The 16,041-nt window shown below is 56.6% G+C and overlaps 2 protein-coding genes across 4 annotated transcripts; both read right to left on the minus strand.

The window, feature by feature from the left end:
* Window positions 1-165: 165 nt before the first annotated feature.
* Window positions 166-8,575, minus strand: MATCAP1 (microtubule associated tyrosine carboxypeptidase 1). Its single transcript, XM_065925510.1, has 7 exons — window positions 8,423-8,575; window positions 4,971-5,596; window positions 4,745-4,888; window positions 4,330-4,462; window positions 3,133-3,438; window positions 2,930-3,027; window positions 166-1,414 (listed from the first exon to the last, which is right to left on the minus strand). The coding sequence occupies exons 2-7, from the start codon at window positions 5,538-5,540 to the stop codon at window positions 1,250-1,252; spliced, it is 1,416 nt and encodes a 471-aa protein (XP_065781582.1). The 5' UTR covers window positions 5,541-5,596; window positions 8,423-8,575; the 3' UTR covers window positions 166-1,249.
* EXOC3L1 (exocyst complex component 3 like 1) lies at window positions 8,552-16,030 on the minus strand. Of its 3 annotated transcripts, XM_065925509.1 has the most exons (16): window positions 15,905-16,030; window positions 15,326-15,396; window positions 13,943-13,999; window positions 13,573-13,733; window positions 13,272-13,491; window positions 11,796-12,408; window positions 11,601-11,718; window positions 11,339-11,464; window positions 11,139-11,239; window positions 10,839-10,949; window positions 9,953-10,082; window positions 9,709-9,831; window positions 9,463-9,618; window positions 9,247-9,371; window positions 8,937-9,173; window positions 8,552-8,568 (listed from the first exon to the last, which is right to left on the minus strand). In XM_065925509.1, exons 3-15 carry the CDS (start codon window positions 13,986-13,988, stop codon window positions 8,984-8,986), a joined length of 2,220 nt encoding a protein of 739 aa, XP_065781581.1. In that variant the 5' UTR covers window positions 13,989-13,999; window positions 15,326-15,396; window positions 15,905-16,030; the 3' UTR covers window positions 8,552-8,568; window positions 8,937-8,983. The 3 variants fall into 3 exon arrangements, with proteins under 3 accessions (XP_065781581.1, XP_065781580.1, XP_065781578.1); XM_065925508.1 differs by lacking the exons at window positions 15,326-15,396; window positions 15,905-16,030 and adding an exon at window positions 14,283-14,423; XM_065925506.1 differs by lacking the exons at window positions 15,326-15,396; window positions 15,905-16,030 and adding an exon at window positions 14,283-14,423 and having other exon boundaries at window positions 13,573-13,748.
* Window positions 16,031-16,041: the final 11 nt, after the last annotated feature.

Consider the following 16,041-nt stretch of genomic DNA (forward strand, 5'->3'; position numbering starts at 1 on the left):
AGCACTGGCTGGCACAAAGGGCCAGGAAAGGAGTACTTCTCTCCACTTAGAGAAAGCTAGACTCACAGCCTTGGGAAGGGAGAGTAAGAGAAAGAGGAAGTGGTAGTGAGTAGATGCAGCCGACACACTTCATTGTAATTGTTTTAATTGGCTTCTCTCAGGACTGGGAGCTCAGTGAGGATTCTGACCAGTTAACTGGTACACAGAAGGCGCTCTATACATATTTAATGACTAAAGGAATAAGGACTTTCCAGCTGCATTTCCAAGTTTTCAAATGGGAAAAGTAAGGCCAAGGGTGGGAGCGGGGCCAGGTCAACCTCAGACTCAGCTGTGTGAGAAACTAGAAGCAACAATCATCTTGGCACCTCTCCTGGTTGAGGAGGGGCTCAGAACTTGGAATCACCGGGGGCCTGCCCCTCAGGCTTGATTGTGGATGCTGCCAGCCTATGCCAACCCCTGCCAGAGACCAGCTGCGAGGGTGTGGGCAAAGACAGGGACAACAGAGGCCAGTGCAGGGGTTGAGGGCAAGGCCAGGTGAGCTCTCGGCTTGACTCACAAGGCCTGTGTATGTGTGAGGGAGGGTGGGGGCGGTGTATGGGTGGAGCTAGGAACAGTTAGTGCCTTCCAGAGGAGCCCTGTTCCCTCCACCGAACTTTCAGAAGCCCAGGACATACAGCACATAAATAGGGAATACATACAATGACAATGGGAGAGGCAAAATGCTGGAAAGCACACCCCAGCCCAGCTGGGTCTCTACTACCAGGATCCCTGCTCCTTGAGTCTGTGTGAAAGCCAGGACAGCAGGCTCAGGCAGTCACCCCAGGAGAAAGGAGATCCCCACCAGGACCCAGTGAGAGGTAGACAGCGTGAAAGCTGAAGGAGCACCAAGGGGCCAGGTGGGGGACGAAAAGACTGGAGTACGCAGACACCCAAAGCCATCTCATGCAAGAACAAGTTTCTACTCCCAAACCACCCCCCCCCCCATGCCCATTCATGCTCAGCTTCCCTCCCTCCGTCAGGCTCTTCCTTGGCTCAACAGACAGCTGGAGACAGGAGGGCAGACTTAGCTTGCCTGACATGCTGCCGTTGGCCCTCGGGGTCCAGGGAGGCTAGTACAAACTCTGCTGTTGCCGTCCCTCCCTCCTGAAATGCTTCTGCCCTCCCCAGGCCCCAAGAAACACCCAGGCTGTGGAAGCACAGAGCAGCCAGCTTCATGTTCTGGGGGCTGATGCGGAGCCCTCAACCAGTATCAGTCAGGCAGCAGGCGGCCCAGCTCTGCCTCATCCAGCCGGTTGGTGGTCATGATGTGTTCCAGCTGCTGCCGGTAGCGTGCTAAGTCCTGCATGAAGTGGGGCACCCGGGTGTTGTCCAGCACCCCGTGGGGCCGGAGGTGATCCACATCCTCATAGGAGACCTGCAGGGAGAAAGCTGGGCCTCAGTGCAGGGTCCCCTGGTTTTCAGGCAGCTGGTCCCAGCTCTCTTACAATGGCCCATAGCCAGGACATGGAAGCAACCTAGATGCCCATCAGCAGATGAATGGATAAGGAAGCTGTGGTATATATACACCATGGACTATTACTCCACCATTAAAAAGAATTCATTTGAATCAGTTCTAATGAGATGGATGAAACTGGAGCCCATTATACAGAGTGAAGTAAGCCAGAAAGATAAAGAACATTACAGCATACTAACACATATATATGGAATTTAGAAAGGTGGTAACGATAACCCTATATGCAAAACAGAAAAAGAGACACAGAAGTACAGAACAGAGTTTTGAACTCTGTGGGAGAAGGTGAGGGTGGGATGTTTCGAAAGAACAGCATGTATATTATCTATGGTGAAACAGATCACCAGCCCAGGTGGGATGCATGAGTCAAGTGCTCGGGCCTGGTGGGCTGGGAGGACCCAGGGAAATCGGGTGGGGAGGGAGGTGGGAGGGGGGATCGGGATGGGGAATGCGTGTAACTCTATGGCTGATTCATATCAATGTATGACAAAAATCCACGGAAAAAAAAAAAAAAAACAATGGCTCATAGCCCTTTGCTCCCAGAGCCCCTCCCACTCCCCCCTTCTGATTCACTCCTAAAGTTCTATACCCCGTGGCTCCATCCTGGGTGTTTGCTCTTTCTTTCAACACCTTCTTCTAACATCTATGTGCTACAACCCTACTCCTGTCTCCAGTCCAGCTTCCCCCTTTCATCTCCAAATCTGGGTATAACTGCCTCCTGAACATCCTTCCCTGGATACCAGGCACCTTAGACGCCCCATATTCAGCCTTCCTGGGTGCCAGCTTAAGCAGCCCGACCCTTCTCACAGCCCCAGGTCAGATTCTAGGGTGGGGACTTAGAACATGTCACCCTCCCACTCAGAGTGGCCACTCTCTGAAGATCTCTCCAGCTTGCCCCTTCTTCTCCAACTGCATGGCCACTGTGGGGTTGTGCCAGACCACCATCAATGCTGCAGAAGAGATGAGAAAGGCCTCCTCCTCTTCCCCTTGCACTCCCTTCCCTAGGCCTCTCCTCCCATATGACACATAGAACCTTCTAAAGCCAACATCTGTGCCACCCTTTGCTTGAAGCTCCTTGGATTTCCCACTGCTTTGAATGAAGTTCAACTTCCTCAGCCTGGCACAAATACCCAGTGCCAAGGGCTTGATCTCTGGCTATTTCTCCAGCCTGCTTCCGCAGGCCTTCCTGACAGCTCTCCTGGCCTGGAATGCTCACTTCCTTTGCAGTGTCTACACACACACCTGTGGGCTGGAAAAAGCACCTATACTGGCTGCCAGACTGTCACATCATCTCCTGTGCTCACCCCCCATGAGAGGCCTGGCACCCAGTCCTCAGTCGAGCTCCAACCAGAGGCTCAGGGACTACAGCAGTAAGGGGGAGAGCTGGCTGGGGCCTCTGAAGGCCCCGTGGCCCCTCACCTTGCCCAGCGAGGTCAGCAGCGGGAAGTCGATGGTCTGGCGATGCCGCAGAATGCGCACGATGCCATCCAGGTATACCTGGTCCTTGCTGAAGCAGCCTGTGGGCACAGGAGGGCCGTGAGCCCTAGGTCCAAAGCCCCACCCTCACCCTCCCACCCCAGATCGAGGCACTCCCCCGCCAGCCCCACAGGACTGGTGCCCACCCGGCAGCGAGGTGTCAGTCTGGCCGCGCTTGGCGCGCACGCAGTACTCCCAGCGCACGTCGGCGTCCTGCACATAGCGCGCCAGGTCCTGGAAGAGCTGGCGAAAGGACATGCGCGCGGCACGATGTATCGTATAGTAGAGCAGCGCCGCGCGCCACAGGAACGGCTGCTTGCGGAACAGCACGCTGTGCAGGCTGGCCAGGCCCTCCTCCGTGGGGTTCGCTGGCCGCAGCCCGTACTGCTGCCGGCCCTCGGCGCTGTGCCACGGCTGCCGCGCGTTGTTCACGCCCCGAAGGTAGTGGGTACCTGCGGAGAGGGCAAAGAAGAGGCTGGGCTGGGCATCCAGGGGGTCTTCCTGCCTGGCCCTATCCGGGTCCTGCTCTGCCCGGCTGGACCTCTAGCTGGCGACTCACATAGCTTTATGCCCCTAGAATCAGGCTGTCACACAAGCCTCTCCACCCCACACCCATACGCACCCAACCTAAGGCATCATCAAGACCCTCTTCAGGTGAACTCACACCCAAGGATCCAGAGGCTCACACACATAAATCTTCCCCCACCCATCCAGGACTACACAAACAACTCTCCCAAACTCACACTGCTCCCCCCGCCAGCCCCCTAGAGAGGCGGGGAACTCACACACCACCCCGGCCCCACACCCTTGCATGCCCATCTCATGCTGGCATCTCCAGCAAAAACTACCTTTTGCCCAGAGCAATGTGATTCTTGACGAGGAATGACAGACATGGAAGAATAGTAATTAGTGTCCTATGCCTGCCTTTCCAGCCTGGCCAGTCCCCTCCTAAATCCAGCTGTGTCTTCAGCCAGTTCCCTTCCCAGAATCTGAACTTGCACCCACTGTGGAAGGTCTGTATTGTTGGCTAGACTAGTGGGGCCCTTAGGGTTCTCCCTCTGGCCTGTCCAGGCCTCAGCAATCTTGCCCCATGGACAAGGGAAATCAGAGAGGAAGCTGAGGGAGAAAAAGATACCCAGAAGGAACAGGAAATGAGGGTGAGTCCAAAGAATGGGCTGGCATGTCCTGGGCTACCTCTGTGAGCCAGAGGGAGAAGGTGGCTGCTGGTGAAGGGAAGGGGAAGAATGAGAGGGGGTGGAGTTACTGGGGCCCCTCACTGCCCGCCCCCCACCCCACATCCCAGCCCCTTCTCATCCCAGCCCACCCACCTACCACACCCTGACCTATCTCGTGCCGCAGCATGCCCTCCAACCAATACTGGCGGGCTCCAGTCAGGTTGATGGCCAACGTTGGCCGGCTGTTCTCCACCATCATCACTGCCTGGGACAGCAGATCCTCACTCAGCTGCACCACTACCTGCGGGTGGCAGAAACGCGTGTCATGGCCACCAACCCCGGGGGCCAGTGGGCAGGTGGACCTGCTGATGCCACAGGGGAGCCAGGCCAGACACTTGGCCACGACACTCACCCTGCCCCACCTCCGCTTGGAGCCAGCTCCCACCTGACTGGGGCAGGTGTGGGAACAGGACTGGCCTGCGGTCACTAGCTCCACCAGAATTGAGCTGGACCTGGCACTGCCCGCTTGGTAGTCTGGTTGGGAGCAGGTGGAAAAGGGGCATCGCTGGCAGCATGAGCTCACCTCCCCGACGCAGCCCTCCTTCTGCATGTATCTGCGCACAATGGACCAGATCTGGCACTTGGTCAGCAGTTGGCCCCCCGTCGCAGCCTCGAAGTGTTCATAGGTCCCAAACTTCTCCAGGACGGCCTCGATGATGCCAACTGCCTGCACAGAGGGCCGCAGCAGCAGGTCAGGCTGGACCGCTCAGGTGGTCCGGGCTGGGGTGAGGCGGGCAGTCTGCACTGACCTGATGAATGAACTGTCCAGAGGCCTCACAGTATTTCTCCAGCACAGCCGTGGGCATGGGTTCCTGGTACTCGAACTGTGGGTTGTAGGTGTAACGGGACTGGAAGAACTTGTCCCGCTCGCGGTCCATGTTGGTTGGCCGCAGAGCCACCAACATGCAGGGGCTCTTGCTGACGCCGCGGCCCGCCTCCTTCCGTGCTTTAGCGATGTGAGGCAGGGAGGCTGCGGGCCGCAGGGTGCCCCCACCTGGGTCCCGTCCCCGTCCAGGCGGGGCCCGACCCTGGGTGCTGCCCCCCCGCCGGCCAGTACTGTTCACGGTGTAGGTGCTCTCGCTGCGCCGCATGTGTCCACGGCGGCCCAAGTGCAGCTCTGAGAAGGGCTGCCTCTCCGCCTGGGGCTGCAGGGCTGAGGGGACGGACAGAGCCAGGGGCAGGGCCAGGGACTGAGGCCAGGGGAACAGCGCTGTCCCATCTCGGTCTGAGGGCCCCGGCCTATGGGCCAAGGAGGAGGGGCTGGCTGGTGGGCTGGGGGGTGCCTGCTCATACACCTGAGCACCTGAGTCCAGCACCATTCTGTCCTGGAGGGCACATCCAGCCGGGTCACTCCAGCTCCCCACACCGTCGACTTCTGGAGACACAGGAAGGATATGGAGGCCAGCAGTGAGTGGGTGTGGCCTGAGGGCCAGCAGGCCCCGTGCCCCCTCACCTCCACCCTAGTTAGTCCATTCCCTGGACTGGCGGAAAGCAGGAGGAAGTCTCATACACCCACTTAGATGGTGGTTCCTCAAATCCCCTTACCCTTCTGAGGGTAAGGCCTAAACCCCCAACTCATGATTCTAATCCCTGTGCCCACCCAGACTGGGAATTTGGTACAATGTAGCCTCAGCTGCCAGGTTGACAGGTGAGGGGGTCTCACTACCTCCTACCTGCCTTCTACCTCTGGCATTTTCTCAGTCTCACTCCACCCTCCCACCCGGCTCCATCCACCTCCTCCAGCCCATTGGGCCTGCCTGCCCCTTGCTTATGCTAGTCCCTCCACCTGGAATGCTCTCTCTCTCCTCTGGGCCATCTGTTCAAATCTAAATTAGAAACAGCTTTTTGTAAGCAGAGGGAAAGTTCAGCCAATCCAAGCCAATCCCTAGGTGTCTCCTATCGGAGCTATCTTCCTAGTGGTCATCCAAGGCCAGTGTCAGGACAGTTACACCAACTCTGTACCAGGGCTCAGTCCAACCCAGTCTCTCCCCAGAGACTGACCAAAGGCTCCATCCTCCGAATTCTCCTGTCTGCTCAGGGACATAATTCCAGTATCTCTCTTTTTTCCTACATCTCCTACATCATCAGTCTCTTCCATTCTGCCGGATTCTTCCCGTCAGTATAAACACATGCTGTTATTTCTTCATTTTAAAAAAACAAAACCCTCACTTGACCCCATAGTCTTCTAGCTTCACTGCATCTCCCTCCAGCTGCTTCTCAGGGTAACACAACACTCCAAGTCATCTACACTCAGTCTCTATCTAACTCCTTCTTTCCTGTTCTGTCTTAAATTTCACTTCAAGTAGGGGCTTCTGGCCCCTGCTCTCTATCAAAACTGACCTGACCAAGGTCACCAGTGATCTTCATGTTGATCAGTAGAACTTGACAAAGTTAATTACTTCATCTCAGGTGGGCCACATCTTCCACTTGGTTCCCAAATACACTGGGACATAGTTCTCCCACCTCAGTAGCTGCTTGTTGTTGTCTTCCTTGCTGGTCATCTCTATCTTTCTGACCTCTTAACACCATAATGTGGAGACATCGCTTTGGGAAAGATCCCTGCTGTTCTCCTAACTTGCTACAAGTAATAAATCCTTCCTTACCCGCCCCTCCCCTGAAAAAAAAAAATCTAATGTCCAGGACTCGGAAATTTTTCTTCTCCATTTATGCTGTCTCCCTGGGTGATCTCATCCACTCTCATGGTTTTAACTATGTCAGCCCAAACTTCTTCCATAAACTTCAGACTAGTGTTCTGTGTGTGTAAGTTGCTCAGCCATATCCGACTCTGCAACCCTATGAACTGCAGCCCACCAGGCTCCTATGTCCATGGAATTCTCCAGGCAAGAATACTGGATACAAAGTGGGTTGCCATTCCCTTCACCAGGGATCTTCCCGACCTAGGTCTCCTGCATTGCAGGCAGATTCTTTCTTTTTTTTTTTTTTGCAGGTAGATTCTTTACCATCTGAACCACAGGGAAGCCCCTCAAACTGTGTTATCAGTTCTCAATTCAACATGTTTACTTGAATGTATAACAGACATATCAAACTGAAAATGTCCCTGTCTGGAATGCTTTCCCCTCATATAACTGCAGGGGTCACTCTCACTTTCCTCAGGTGTCTGTACAAATATCTTGTTAGAAAAGCCTTCCCAACACACCCTCTATAAGACAGTAAACCTCCTCTAAACCCTCTCCACCAGAATCTTGCCTTCCCCACAATATTGTCCTCCAATGCAGTCATCACCATCTGAAGTACAGTATACGTGATTATCATTTTTTCTCCTTCTAAGTGTTCACAGCTGTGTCCCCAGAACAGTTGTTCAGTAAAGGAAAGAAACCAAGAGCCCTTGTCCTTCTCAGAGCTGGAATCACTCCTTCCCTGCACTTGGCTTCCCCAGCTAGTTCTGATCCCCTCCCCCTCCTCCCAGCATTCTGCCCAGTGACAAGCTGCTGGATGATTTCGGGACTCAGGCTTCCTTCCCCTCAACTAACCATACACTTTTCTGGATTCCCCACTGCTCTCCAAGCCTCTTACTTGTACCAATCCTCTTTTTCTCCCCTTCTTTCATTTGACCTACCTCTTTGGAATTACAAGGATATGCCTGTTTCCTTCATGTCTCAGGTCCTTTTGCCAAGAATGCCCTCCCAATGTCTCCCTGTAACAAACTCCTAACCATTCTTCAGGACTCGGTTTAGGCCTCACCTCCTCCGGGAAGCCTTCCCAGCGTCTTAGAGGTTCCCAGTGCCCAAGCGGCTTCTTTACCACCCTAGGCTGTCATTGTTGAAGCCCAGGTCCGTGTTCCCCCACATCATCCCCTGAACTCCCTGAGGGCAGGGACGGGTCTCATTCACCCCCATGACCAAAGTACCCAGCACTAGATGCAGAATGAATGAAAGATGGTTGTGGGAGGAGCCCAGACTGAAGGCGGAGTCTGGTGATATATAAGAGGGTGTGGTCTGCTCCAATAAGAAACTCCGAGAGAAGATAACATTGAAGAGGAGCCAATGGGTACTAGGAGATCGAAGAGGGGCGTGACCTACAGCCAATAAGTGGCGGGGGCTGGGGCAAAGGGCGTGCCCAATGGAGGGCGGGGCCAGTGGACAATGGAGCGGGGTTCCCAGGCAGATGAGGAGGGGTCCGGTCGAACGCCTTTTCGGCCTCGTAGGGGTGGGGGGATTACATCCGCGTGCCGCGCCCCCACCTGTTCAATCCTCTTCTCGCCGCCGCTGTTCCCGCTCCGCAACACAGGCCGCCGGCTGCCCAGCCCGCGGGAGCCGACGCTGGTGACGCACGGACTCGGGCGCGCGCACGCTCAGACGAAGGAGCGCGGATTCGCGTCAATCTCGGCTGCCGCAAGAGTCCGAGGACACGGCTTGGGGTGGGGCCAGGCAGAGCAGAGGGGGCGGTGTCCGCCATCGGGTCACGCCCCCGGGTGGGGTGTTGTCTTAAGCCCGCCCCCTCTGCCTCAGTTGACTGACTCCTGGGGTAGGAGACGCTAGCTCTCTGCGGCTGTGCGCATACGTAAAGATGTAGTCCGCACACTGTGTAAGCCCGGGTACTTGGGAAAGCAGCCCACATACAGGTCTGGTACCGGGATAGGTGGGGCGCAGCCATATATCAGAACTGGAACCAGGATACCTTAGGTGTGTCACTGAACTTGGACCCCCTGCCCTTCGTGGGCACTTTTATTTCATCCACCCTTCGCCAACACGTACAATTCAGGCGTACGGGGACGTGACTTTATTCTGCGGGCAGTCAGGGATCAGGCACAGGACCCTGAGGGGAAGCAGGAGGCCAGCGAGGGTGCAGGTGTTGGCACGAGGCTGAAAAGTGCTCGGCGACCAGCTGGGGGCGAGGGCTGCGGGCCGGCCCGCAGAGAGCTGAGTGCGGCCAGGCGCTGCTCTCGGGACACGTCCCCGCGCAGGTCCAGGAGGGCGGAGATGTGATCCTCGCTGTGGAGTTACGGGTGCGTTAGCCCCGCCCAGACCCTCCTGGATCTCCTCCCTTCCCGACCCGTCTTCGCACCTCACGTCGGGAAACTGTTGCCGCAAGCCCGCCACCTCGAGGCCAAGTAGCGTGGGGTCGTGGAGGTTCAGCAGCTCCCTCAATGCAAGCAGCACTGGCGCACACTGAACGCTCTCCTCCAGGCCCTGAGCACACAGGGGTTGGTCTTTCTTCAGTCCTCGATCCCTATCGAGTCACTAAGACTCCCGCCCATCCGCTTGCCCAGCGAATTCTCACCAAACCGAGGAAAAGTTCCTGAAGCTGGGCCGCATCGTGCTGCAGGCGCTCGGCCGCCTGGGTCCTCTCGTCAACACCGCGGCAGACTAGGCGGCCTTGCATCAGCGCATGTAAGTACTGCAGCACCACCGTGCGCTCCGCCTCGGCCAGCAACAGCTGTGGGGATCGCGATCAAATGGGCCCAGGATGTTTTTCCCATGGGCGCTTTGACCTCCCCCCACCCCCAGCCTTTCCCCGCAGATGCACCTGGACCGCGGGATTCCGCACGTGCCGAAAGTTCTGGCAGAATCGCGCCGTCCGCTCGCACACGTCATCCAGCAGCTCTGGGCTTGAGAGCCAGCGGCGCGAGGGCAGAGCCGCGAATAGGGGCTGGGAGCGGAGTTCAGAGACACGGCTGGAGGGACGATTCAGACCCAGCATTCCCCGGCAGAGGCCCCCATGCATACGCTGTATCTCCTCCTCCCAACCCCATCTCCCCCTGAAGCCTCACCTGTAGCTCCGCCAGCAGCGCCTCCAACACCAGGCGACAGATCCTCTTCTGCAACTTGTCCAGCTCTGCCTCCACCGGAGCCAAGACCCCCGGAACCACCCATTCGGGCTGCAGGACGGATACGGAGGAGCTGGACCGACCAAAAGGACGGCTTCAGGACCAAGGCCAAGGCCAAGGCCCGACAGGCCCTCTGTTGTCTCGCCACTCGGGCGCCACCTAGTGGCACAAGTGTGTCGCCCGAGGGGGCAAGAAGGGCGGCCCCCTGCACTTCCGACGAGTGTATACCCTGAGCTGAGGCTGAAGTGTGGGCTCAGCGAACTAGAAGGCACACGTGCCGCCTGGACCAGCCTCTGATTCGCGGTATGATTTTGAGCAAGTTATGTCTTTCAGTTTGTTTCGGTAAGAGGAGAGAGTTAATCCCAGTCAGGAGGGAGTCAAAATCATCATTAACTTGTTTGGTCCTCTCTTGCCCACACCCCAGAGAACATAAGACCCAAGAGAAAGGGAATATTTTTGTTATATTCACAGCGGTAACGCTAGACGTTACCTGGCACAGAATAGGGCCTTGATAAATATTTGTTGAATGAATGAATAATTGACACTCTGTGCCAGGTACTGTGGTAGGTACTTTGTATCGGCAATCTCACGTGAGTCTCAGAAGGTCCATTATTACCCATATACTATTAACGACAGAAGCAAAATTCAGAGGGATTAGATAACTGGCCCAAGGTCACACAGCTAGTAATTAGGAGACCTAGGATTGGAATCCCAGGGTTACGTGAGTCTAAAATTTCTAAAGGCCCAGTGTAGGCTAGATCCGTACTGAATAGATGTTCAGTCAGGGGTTAGTGAAGGTGGGGTTGGTTCTGTGGGCACATCCTGGTACCTGAGTGCTAACTGGTGGTTGAGGGTAGCCAGTAGGTAGGGCACGTAGTGCGGGACCACCGCGTCCCCCCTGAGATGGTCTCGGGAGAATCGGATCAGAGCATCGCTGAAGCTGCAGAGAGCAGAGGTGGCTCCAGTACCTGCTGTCACTCTGTGCAACCCCAGTCCTTAGTACTCTGGCCCCACCTCCAAGATACCAAGGCCCTGTTTTGAAGGAGTCCTTTCCCATGGGTGTGTCTGATCACTCAGAACCCCTTAGGGTTGCCCGGGAGCAGGGCCAGGAGTTGGGAGTGGGTCAGACCTCCTTAGGAAGGCACTCAGTTCTGACAGTGCCATGCCATGCACCCGCCGCTGCAGTGACACGCTGACCATTCTGGTCACACGAATGTTCTCTTCCAGGATCTACCGATAGGGATGGACAGCCATTAACGGAGTCCTGGCCCTGCCCTCCTTCCCTTTCCCTGTGAGGGCTGCCCCCAGGCCTCGCCACTTTTCACCCACCTGCAACACGATGGCTGGCAATGGTGAGTGGTAGAAGCCAGACAGGTCTGTGTCAGGTTCCTGCTCTCGGCCCCACTCGACTACCTCCCCATCTAGTGCCTTCTGCAGCCACTGGGCCACATTTGCCTGGGGAAAGAGGGCAAGGTGCAGCAGGATATAGCAGGGCGCGGACACTGCTAGAGACAGGTAGATGCGCGACTCCACAGATGCAGGCCCACAGGTGGCGGCAGAACTGCTCTGAACCTGGGCTCCAACTACTCACCTGGACTTTGGCCACAAATGTTGCCTCCAATTGCTCGATGTTTTCCAGGGTCAAGAGGGGCTCCAGATCAGACACGTCAGCCTCAGGCCCCAGCTCCAGGCTCCCCATCATCTCTGGCCTGGAGGTGGGTGGCCCAGTGTTACACAGAGCCCCCAGGCTTTGATGCCCCCACGCCCTACTGCCCTGGAGACTGACCCCTGGTAGACGTGCAGCGCCCAGTGCAGTAGGGTGAAGGTGTCGGCAGCTTCCAGCTCAGGCCCTTCCAGGAGTTGCTGCAGGCAGCGCCGCAGGCCACCATGCAGGGTGTGGGCCCACAACTGGACAACTTTGTAGTGTGGTGGGCAGCAGGGTGCTACCAGAGCCTCAGCCATGGCCAACTCGGCTGGAAGAGCCACCCGAAGAGCCTCCAGCCACTCTGCTAGAGCCCCAGGCCCAGGCTGCAGAGATGTCCCGAAATGGACCCGCTCCAAGCCCTGCTGCAGTGCATGCAGACAGCGCTGTCGCCAGTCCCGTGGAGCTTGCTCCAGGGAGGTGGTGCGCCCAGCATCCACCTCGGCCACACGCACGGCAGCCACCAGCAAGGCTGGGTCCTCCCGGGCCAGCTGCCCTGCAGCCCCTGCAGCCGCCTCCACAGCCTGGCCCAGAGCCTCAGCCAGAGGGCCCAGTCCCTCGAAGACTGGCAACTCCAGGCCCCCAAGATGTGCGCACGTCTCTTCTTGCAGCTGCTCCAGTTCCCGAAGGCTCACATAGGCCTCCAAGAACCGCTGGGCATCAATCAGGGTCTGTGTGTGGGTCACTGCAGCTGGCACTGATCAGAGAGAAGAGACAGCCTTGAGTCTAAACCTTTCCACCTGTTCAGTGGGTACAGCAGTGGATTTTGACGCCCTGGGGCTGGGGTGTTGTGTAAAAGATTTAATAGTCAGTACAGTAGAGCACTGGGCAGTCTGAAAAGACCCAGTTGGAAGGGCCTACATGGTGGTTAGGGTGTAAACCCTTGAGCTGATGAAACAGGAGGAAGGGAGGAACTTGGGGGAGGGGGTTGTGCCAGTGGCTATTCATCCACCCTGTTAGGGAACTAGTTCAATATATCACAGCCAAGTGGGGCAGAGCCACAGGTGTCAGTCCTGACTCAGACATCCCATTCTTGTGCTGTGTTTAGTCGCTCAGTCATGTCCAACTCTTTGCGACCCCATGGACTGTAGCCCACCAGGCTCCTCTGTCCAATGGGATTCTCCAGGCAAGAATACTGAAGTGGGTTGCCATGCCCTCCTCCAGGGGATCTTCCCAACCCAGGGATTGAACTCAGGTCTCCCTCGTTGCAGGTGGATTCGTTACTACTGAGCCACCTGGGAAGCCCAAGGGTACTGGAGTGGGTAGTCTATCCCTTTTCCAGGGGCTCTTCCTGACCCAGGACTAAAACCATGGACTCCTGCATTCCAAGTGAATTCTATACCAGCTAAGCTACCAGGGAAGCCCTCACATGCCTGGGAACCCCAGAATGAACTAACAGGCACCCTACTTCATATGTCATCTGAAGCCTGTATTACTCCCTGGGAGGTCCCTGGTGTGTCCCTCCATGCAATTTCCCACTGGCATCCCAGCCCCTTGATCAGCGATGGTGCTTGTCAACTGGCTGGCAGAGGGTTGAGGCCGAGGGCCAGGCACACTCACCAGCTCGAAGCCGGGGCAGCAGCTGAGACAAGGCCTGCAGTTGTTTGTGTTGTACAACCTGCTCCCGCAGGGGTTCTAGGGTCTGCGCAGCCTCAGCCATATCCTGGAGCAGCCCACGGGCCTGGTCCAGGGCCTCGCGGGTTCCCCGCACGGCCTCAAGGGCCTGGGCCAGCTGCCACACCCCGGTCTTCACACCCTCCAGGTATGACTGCACCACTGACTGTGGGAGGGAGGCAGGCAATGAGGCCTTGCCAGCCCTGCAGCTCACCCCCAGCACTCGTGCCTCCTGCCCGATGCCCACCTTGATGCGTGCTTCCAGAGAACAGGTCCGCTGCACCTCACGGCTCCTGTACTGGCCCAGCCTGGCCAGCTGCTCTGGCCGGTAGAAGATGCCTGAGGCCCACTTGAGGGCTGCACCCCGGGCCAGTTGCTCCGCCCGCTCCTGCTCCGGCCACTCCAGCCCTGGGCAGGAAGAGCCTGGGCAGCTGCGTCAATTGGGCTAGGCCTGCAGGAAGCGGCTGCCGAGTCTGCTCCTCTTCCTACCCCTCGGCCTGTCCCCCAGGGCGGTCCACTCCTCTCCCCGCCCTACAGAGCTCCAGGCTGACCCCAACCCACCATCCCCATCTTTCTTGCCACCATCCCTCTCTCGGCCCACCCAGAAGGGCTCATACCAGTGGGGAGTGCGGGCTGCGTTTTGTCCCTGGCTGCCGAGTCCATGGCTGGAGGAGCTGGAGCGGAGGTAGGAATGAGGGCAAAGGTCCAGGTTAGAGCAGGCAGAGTGGGTGCTCCTCTGAGCTATTGTGTTCATCTAGGCCCCTCTGAGAAGGAGAAGGTTCCGGCTCCCTCAGGAAATGAGGGAGGTGGGAGAGATGGGGGGGCACCTGAGATGCCTTTGTTGACGAGGTTTCCCAGTTTTGCCCCCCAGATGTAAGTGAGGCAGGGTAGACAGGGGCCTCTGCTGGGCACCACTCCTGCTCTGAGCTGCAGAGGACAGTGTGATATGAAGCTCACCAGGCTTGACCAGGCGTCCAATGCTCCCTCCTCCACAAAGAGCCTTGGCCTTGAGGATGGCCCTCTCCCCCGGCTGTCTCAGCAGAGTTGGATACTCCCTCCACTGGCTCACGAGGCCCACACCTCAGCCTGCCACAGCAGAATTCCTCACCCCAAGGAAGCCTCTAACCCACCTCCCTCCTCAGGAGCCCCCTCCTCCCTCCAGGCCCCGCCCTCTCCAAGGCCACATGCAGAAAGGAAGGAAGCTGAGTCTCTGGTACTTTATTCCCAACAGGAAAGAGCATCTGCACCATGGGACACAGTGGGGAGGGCTGGGCGCCACTTCCTTGGGGGAAGGGGACGTGTCCTCCCTGTGATCAATGAGTCTGGAGCAGCCTAGGCAGGACCTCCTATGCTCAGGGCACAGACGGGAACTAGATGGCCCCAACGTGGGTGGAGAGGAAGGTGTGCTGATATGGATGCAGACATCACAGTGTGAAAACTGTGTTGACAGGCCCTTAGAGGCAGGTGTGCCTCTGCAGAGGAGCAAGAGACCATAGGCTATTGTGAAGAGAGTGTGTGGCAGGAGATGGCAGAGAGGGATGGAAGGGCTATGAAAGCTTGTTTGTCTTGGAGATAAAAGGAGCCATGGAAGGGGCTGTTGCTCCTGCTTAGTTGCTTCAGTCGTGTCTCTGTGCGACTCTATGGACTGTAGCCTGCCAGGCTCCTCTGTCCGTGGGATTCTCTAGACAAGAATATTGGAGTGGGTTGCCATGCCCTCCTCCAATGGAACTGACTAGTAGGTAGTAATAATGCAGTGGACACTGGCTACCATCCAAATCCACCCTTCAAGACAAAGACACTCATTCCCCTAGCTGCCTGAAATGTAGGCTAATGAAGTCTCAGATCTGAGTCTCTTGGTCAGTGTTAGGATATAAAGGCCAGATAGGCCTTGGAAGGGGTACCCCACTTTCAGTGCTCCTAGAAGGACAGAGGCCTCCATTTTAACCTTCTCACAGTTTAATTCTCCTCTCTGCCCTGTTTGGCCTGTCTTACTTCCTTACAAGTGTGACTTCTCAGTAAACTTCCTGCCGGCACATCTCTTTCTCAAAGACTGTTTTCCAAAGAACTTGACCTAAAATAAACCACAATAAATGACAATGTTAAAAATAACAATGATGCTAGCAAACACATAATCCTTCCACATGCCAGAAACTGCTCTAAGGGCTTTACAAATATTGACACATAAGTAAATATGTTTACATTGGTTGAAAAGTGGTTTTAATCCCATGGCCTCTGAGCACTGTAGTGTGGAGACAGAGAAAGGTGAGGCTGGGATCAGGGGAAGAGAGTGGGGATGCAGACAGGTGGATAAGCTAGATGTAGTTAGTGCTTGCTGTTTGGCAGGAAGTGAAGGACAGGAAGGGGGTAGGTGATCCCAAGACAGTGGGCAGTCTTTTAGGAGCAGGTTTGGGAAAACACATTGGGTTCATCAGGCAGCAGGGTCTCCTCTCCTGAGATGAGGGTTGGGGCACAGTTAGTGGAGTTGGGGCAGGTTTGCCAGCCAGGAAGGTTCCAGTGATTCCTCCTTACTATTCCTGGGGCTACCCAACGACTTCCGCCACATGCTTCCTCGACCACACCTGTCTTCCGGGATCCTGGGGTTATTTTCGTCCTCTTCGGCGGTTGGACATTTGTCGATGGTCCCTGAAGTTTGTCGGCCATGTCCGCTGAGAGGAATTGTGATGGACTCCCTGGAAGGGAACTAAGCGGAAGCGGA

The sequence above is a fragment of the Muntiacus reevesi genome, chromosome 2, assembly GCF_963930625.1.
Source record: "Muntiacus reevesi chromosome 2, mMunRee1.1, whole genome shotgun sequence".
Lineage (NCBI taxonomy): Eukaryota > Metazoa > Chordata > Mammalia > Artiodactyla > Cervidae > Muntiacus > Muntiacus reevesi.

Bases quoted from the DNA above. Each gene is read 5' to 3' on its own strand.
- EXOC3L1 (XM_065925506.1), bottom strand. From the start codon at position 13,988: ATGGACTCGGCAGCCAGGGACAAAACGCAGCCCGCACTCCCCACTG. The intron at 13,492-13,572 runs GTGGGCATCGGG...TCCCTCCCACAG, and splicing joins CTCTGGAAGCACGCATCAAG to TCAGTGGTGCAGTCATACCT. The intron at 9,372-9,462 runs GTGAGAATTCGC...CTGTGTGCTCAG, and splicing joins AGGAACTTTTCCTCGGTTTG to GGCCTGGAGGAGAGCGTTCA.
- MATCAP1 (XM_065925510.1), bottom strand. From the start codon at position 5,540: ATGGTGCTGGACTCAGGTGCTCAGGTGTATGAGCAGGCACCCCCCAGC. The intron at 4,463-4,744 runs GTGAGCTCATGC...TGCCACCCGCAG, and splicing joins AGGAGGGCTGCGTCGGGGAG to GTAGTGGTGCAGCTGAGTGA. The intron at 1,415-2,929 runs GTGAGGGGCCAC...TTCTCCCTGCAG, and splicing joins TGCTGACCTCGCTGGGCAAG to GTCTCCTATGAGGATGTGGA.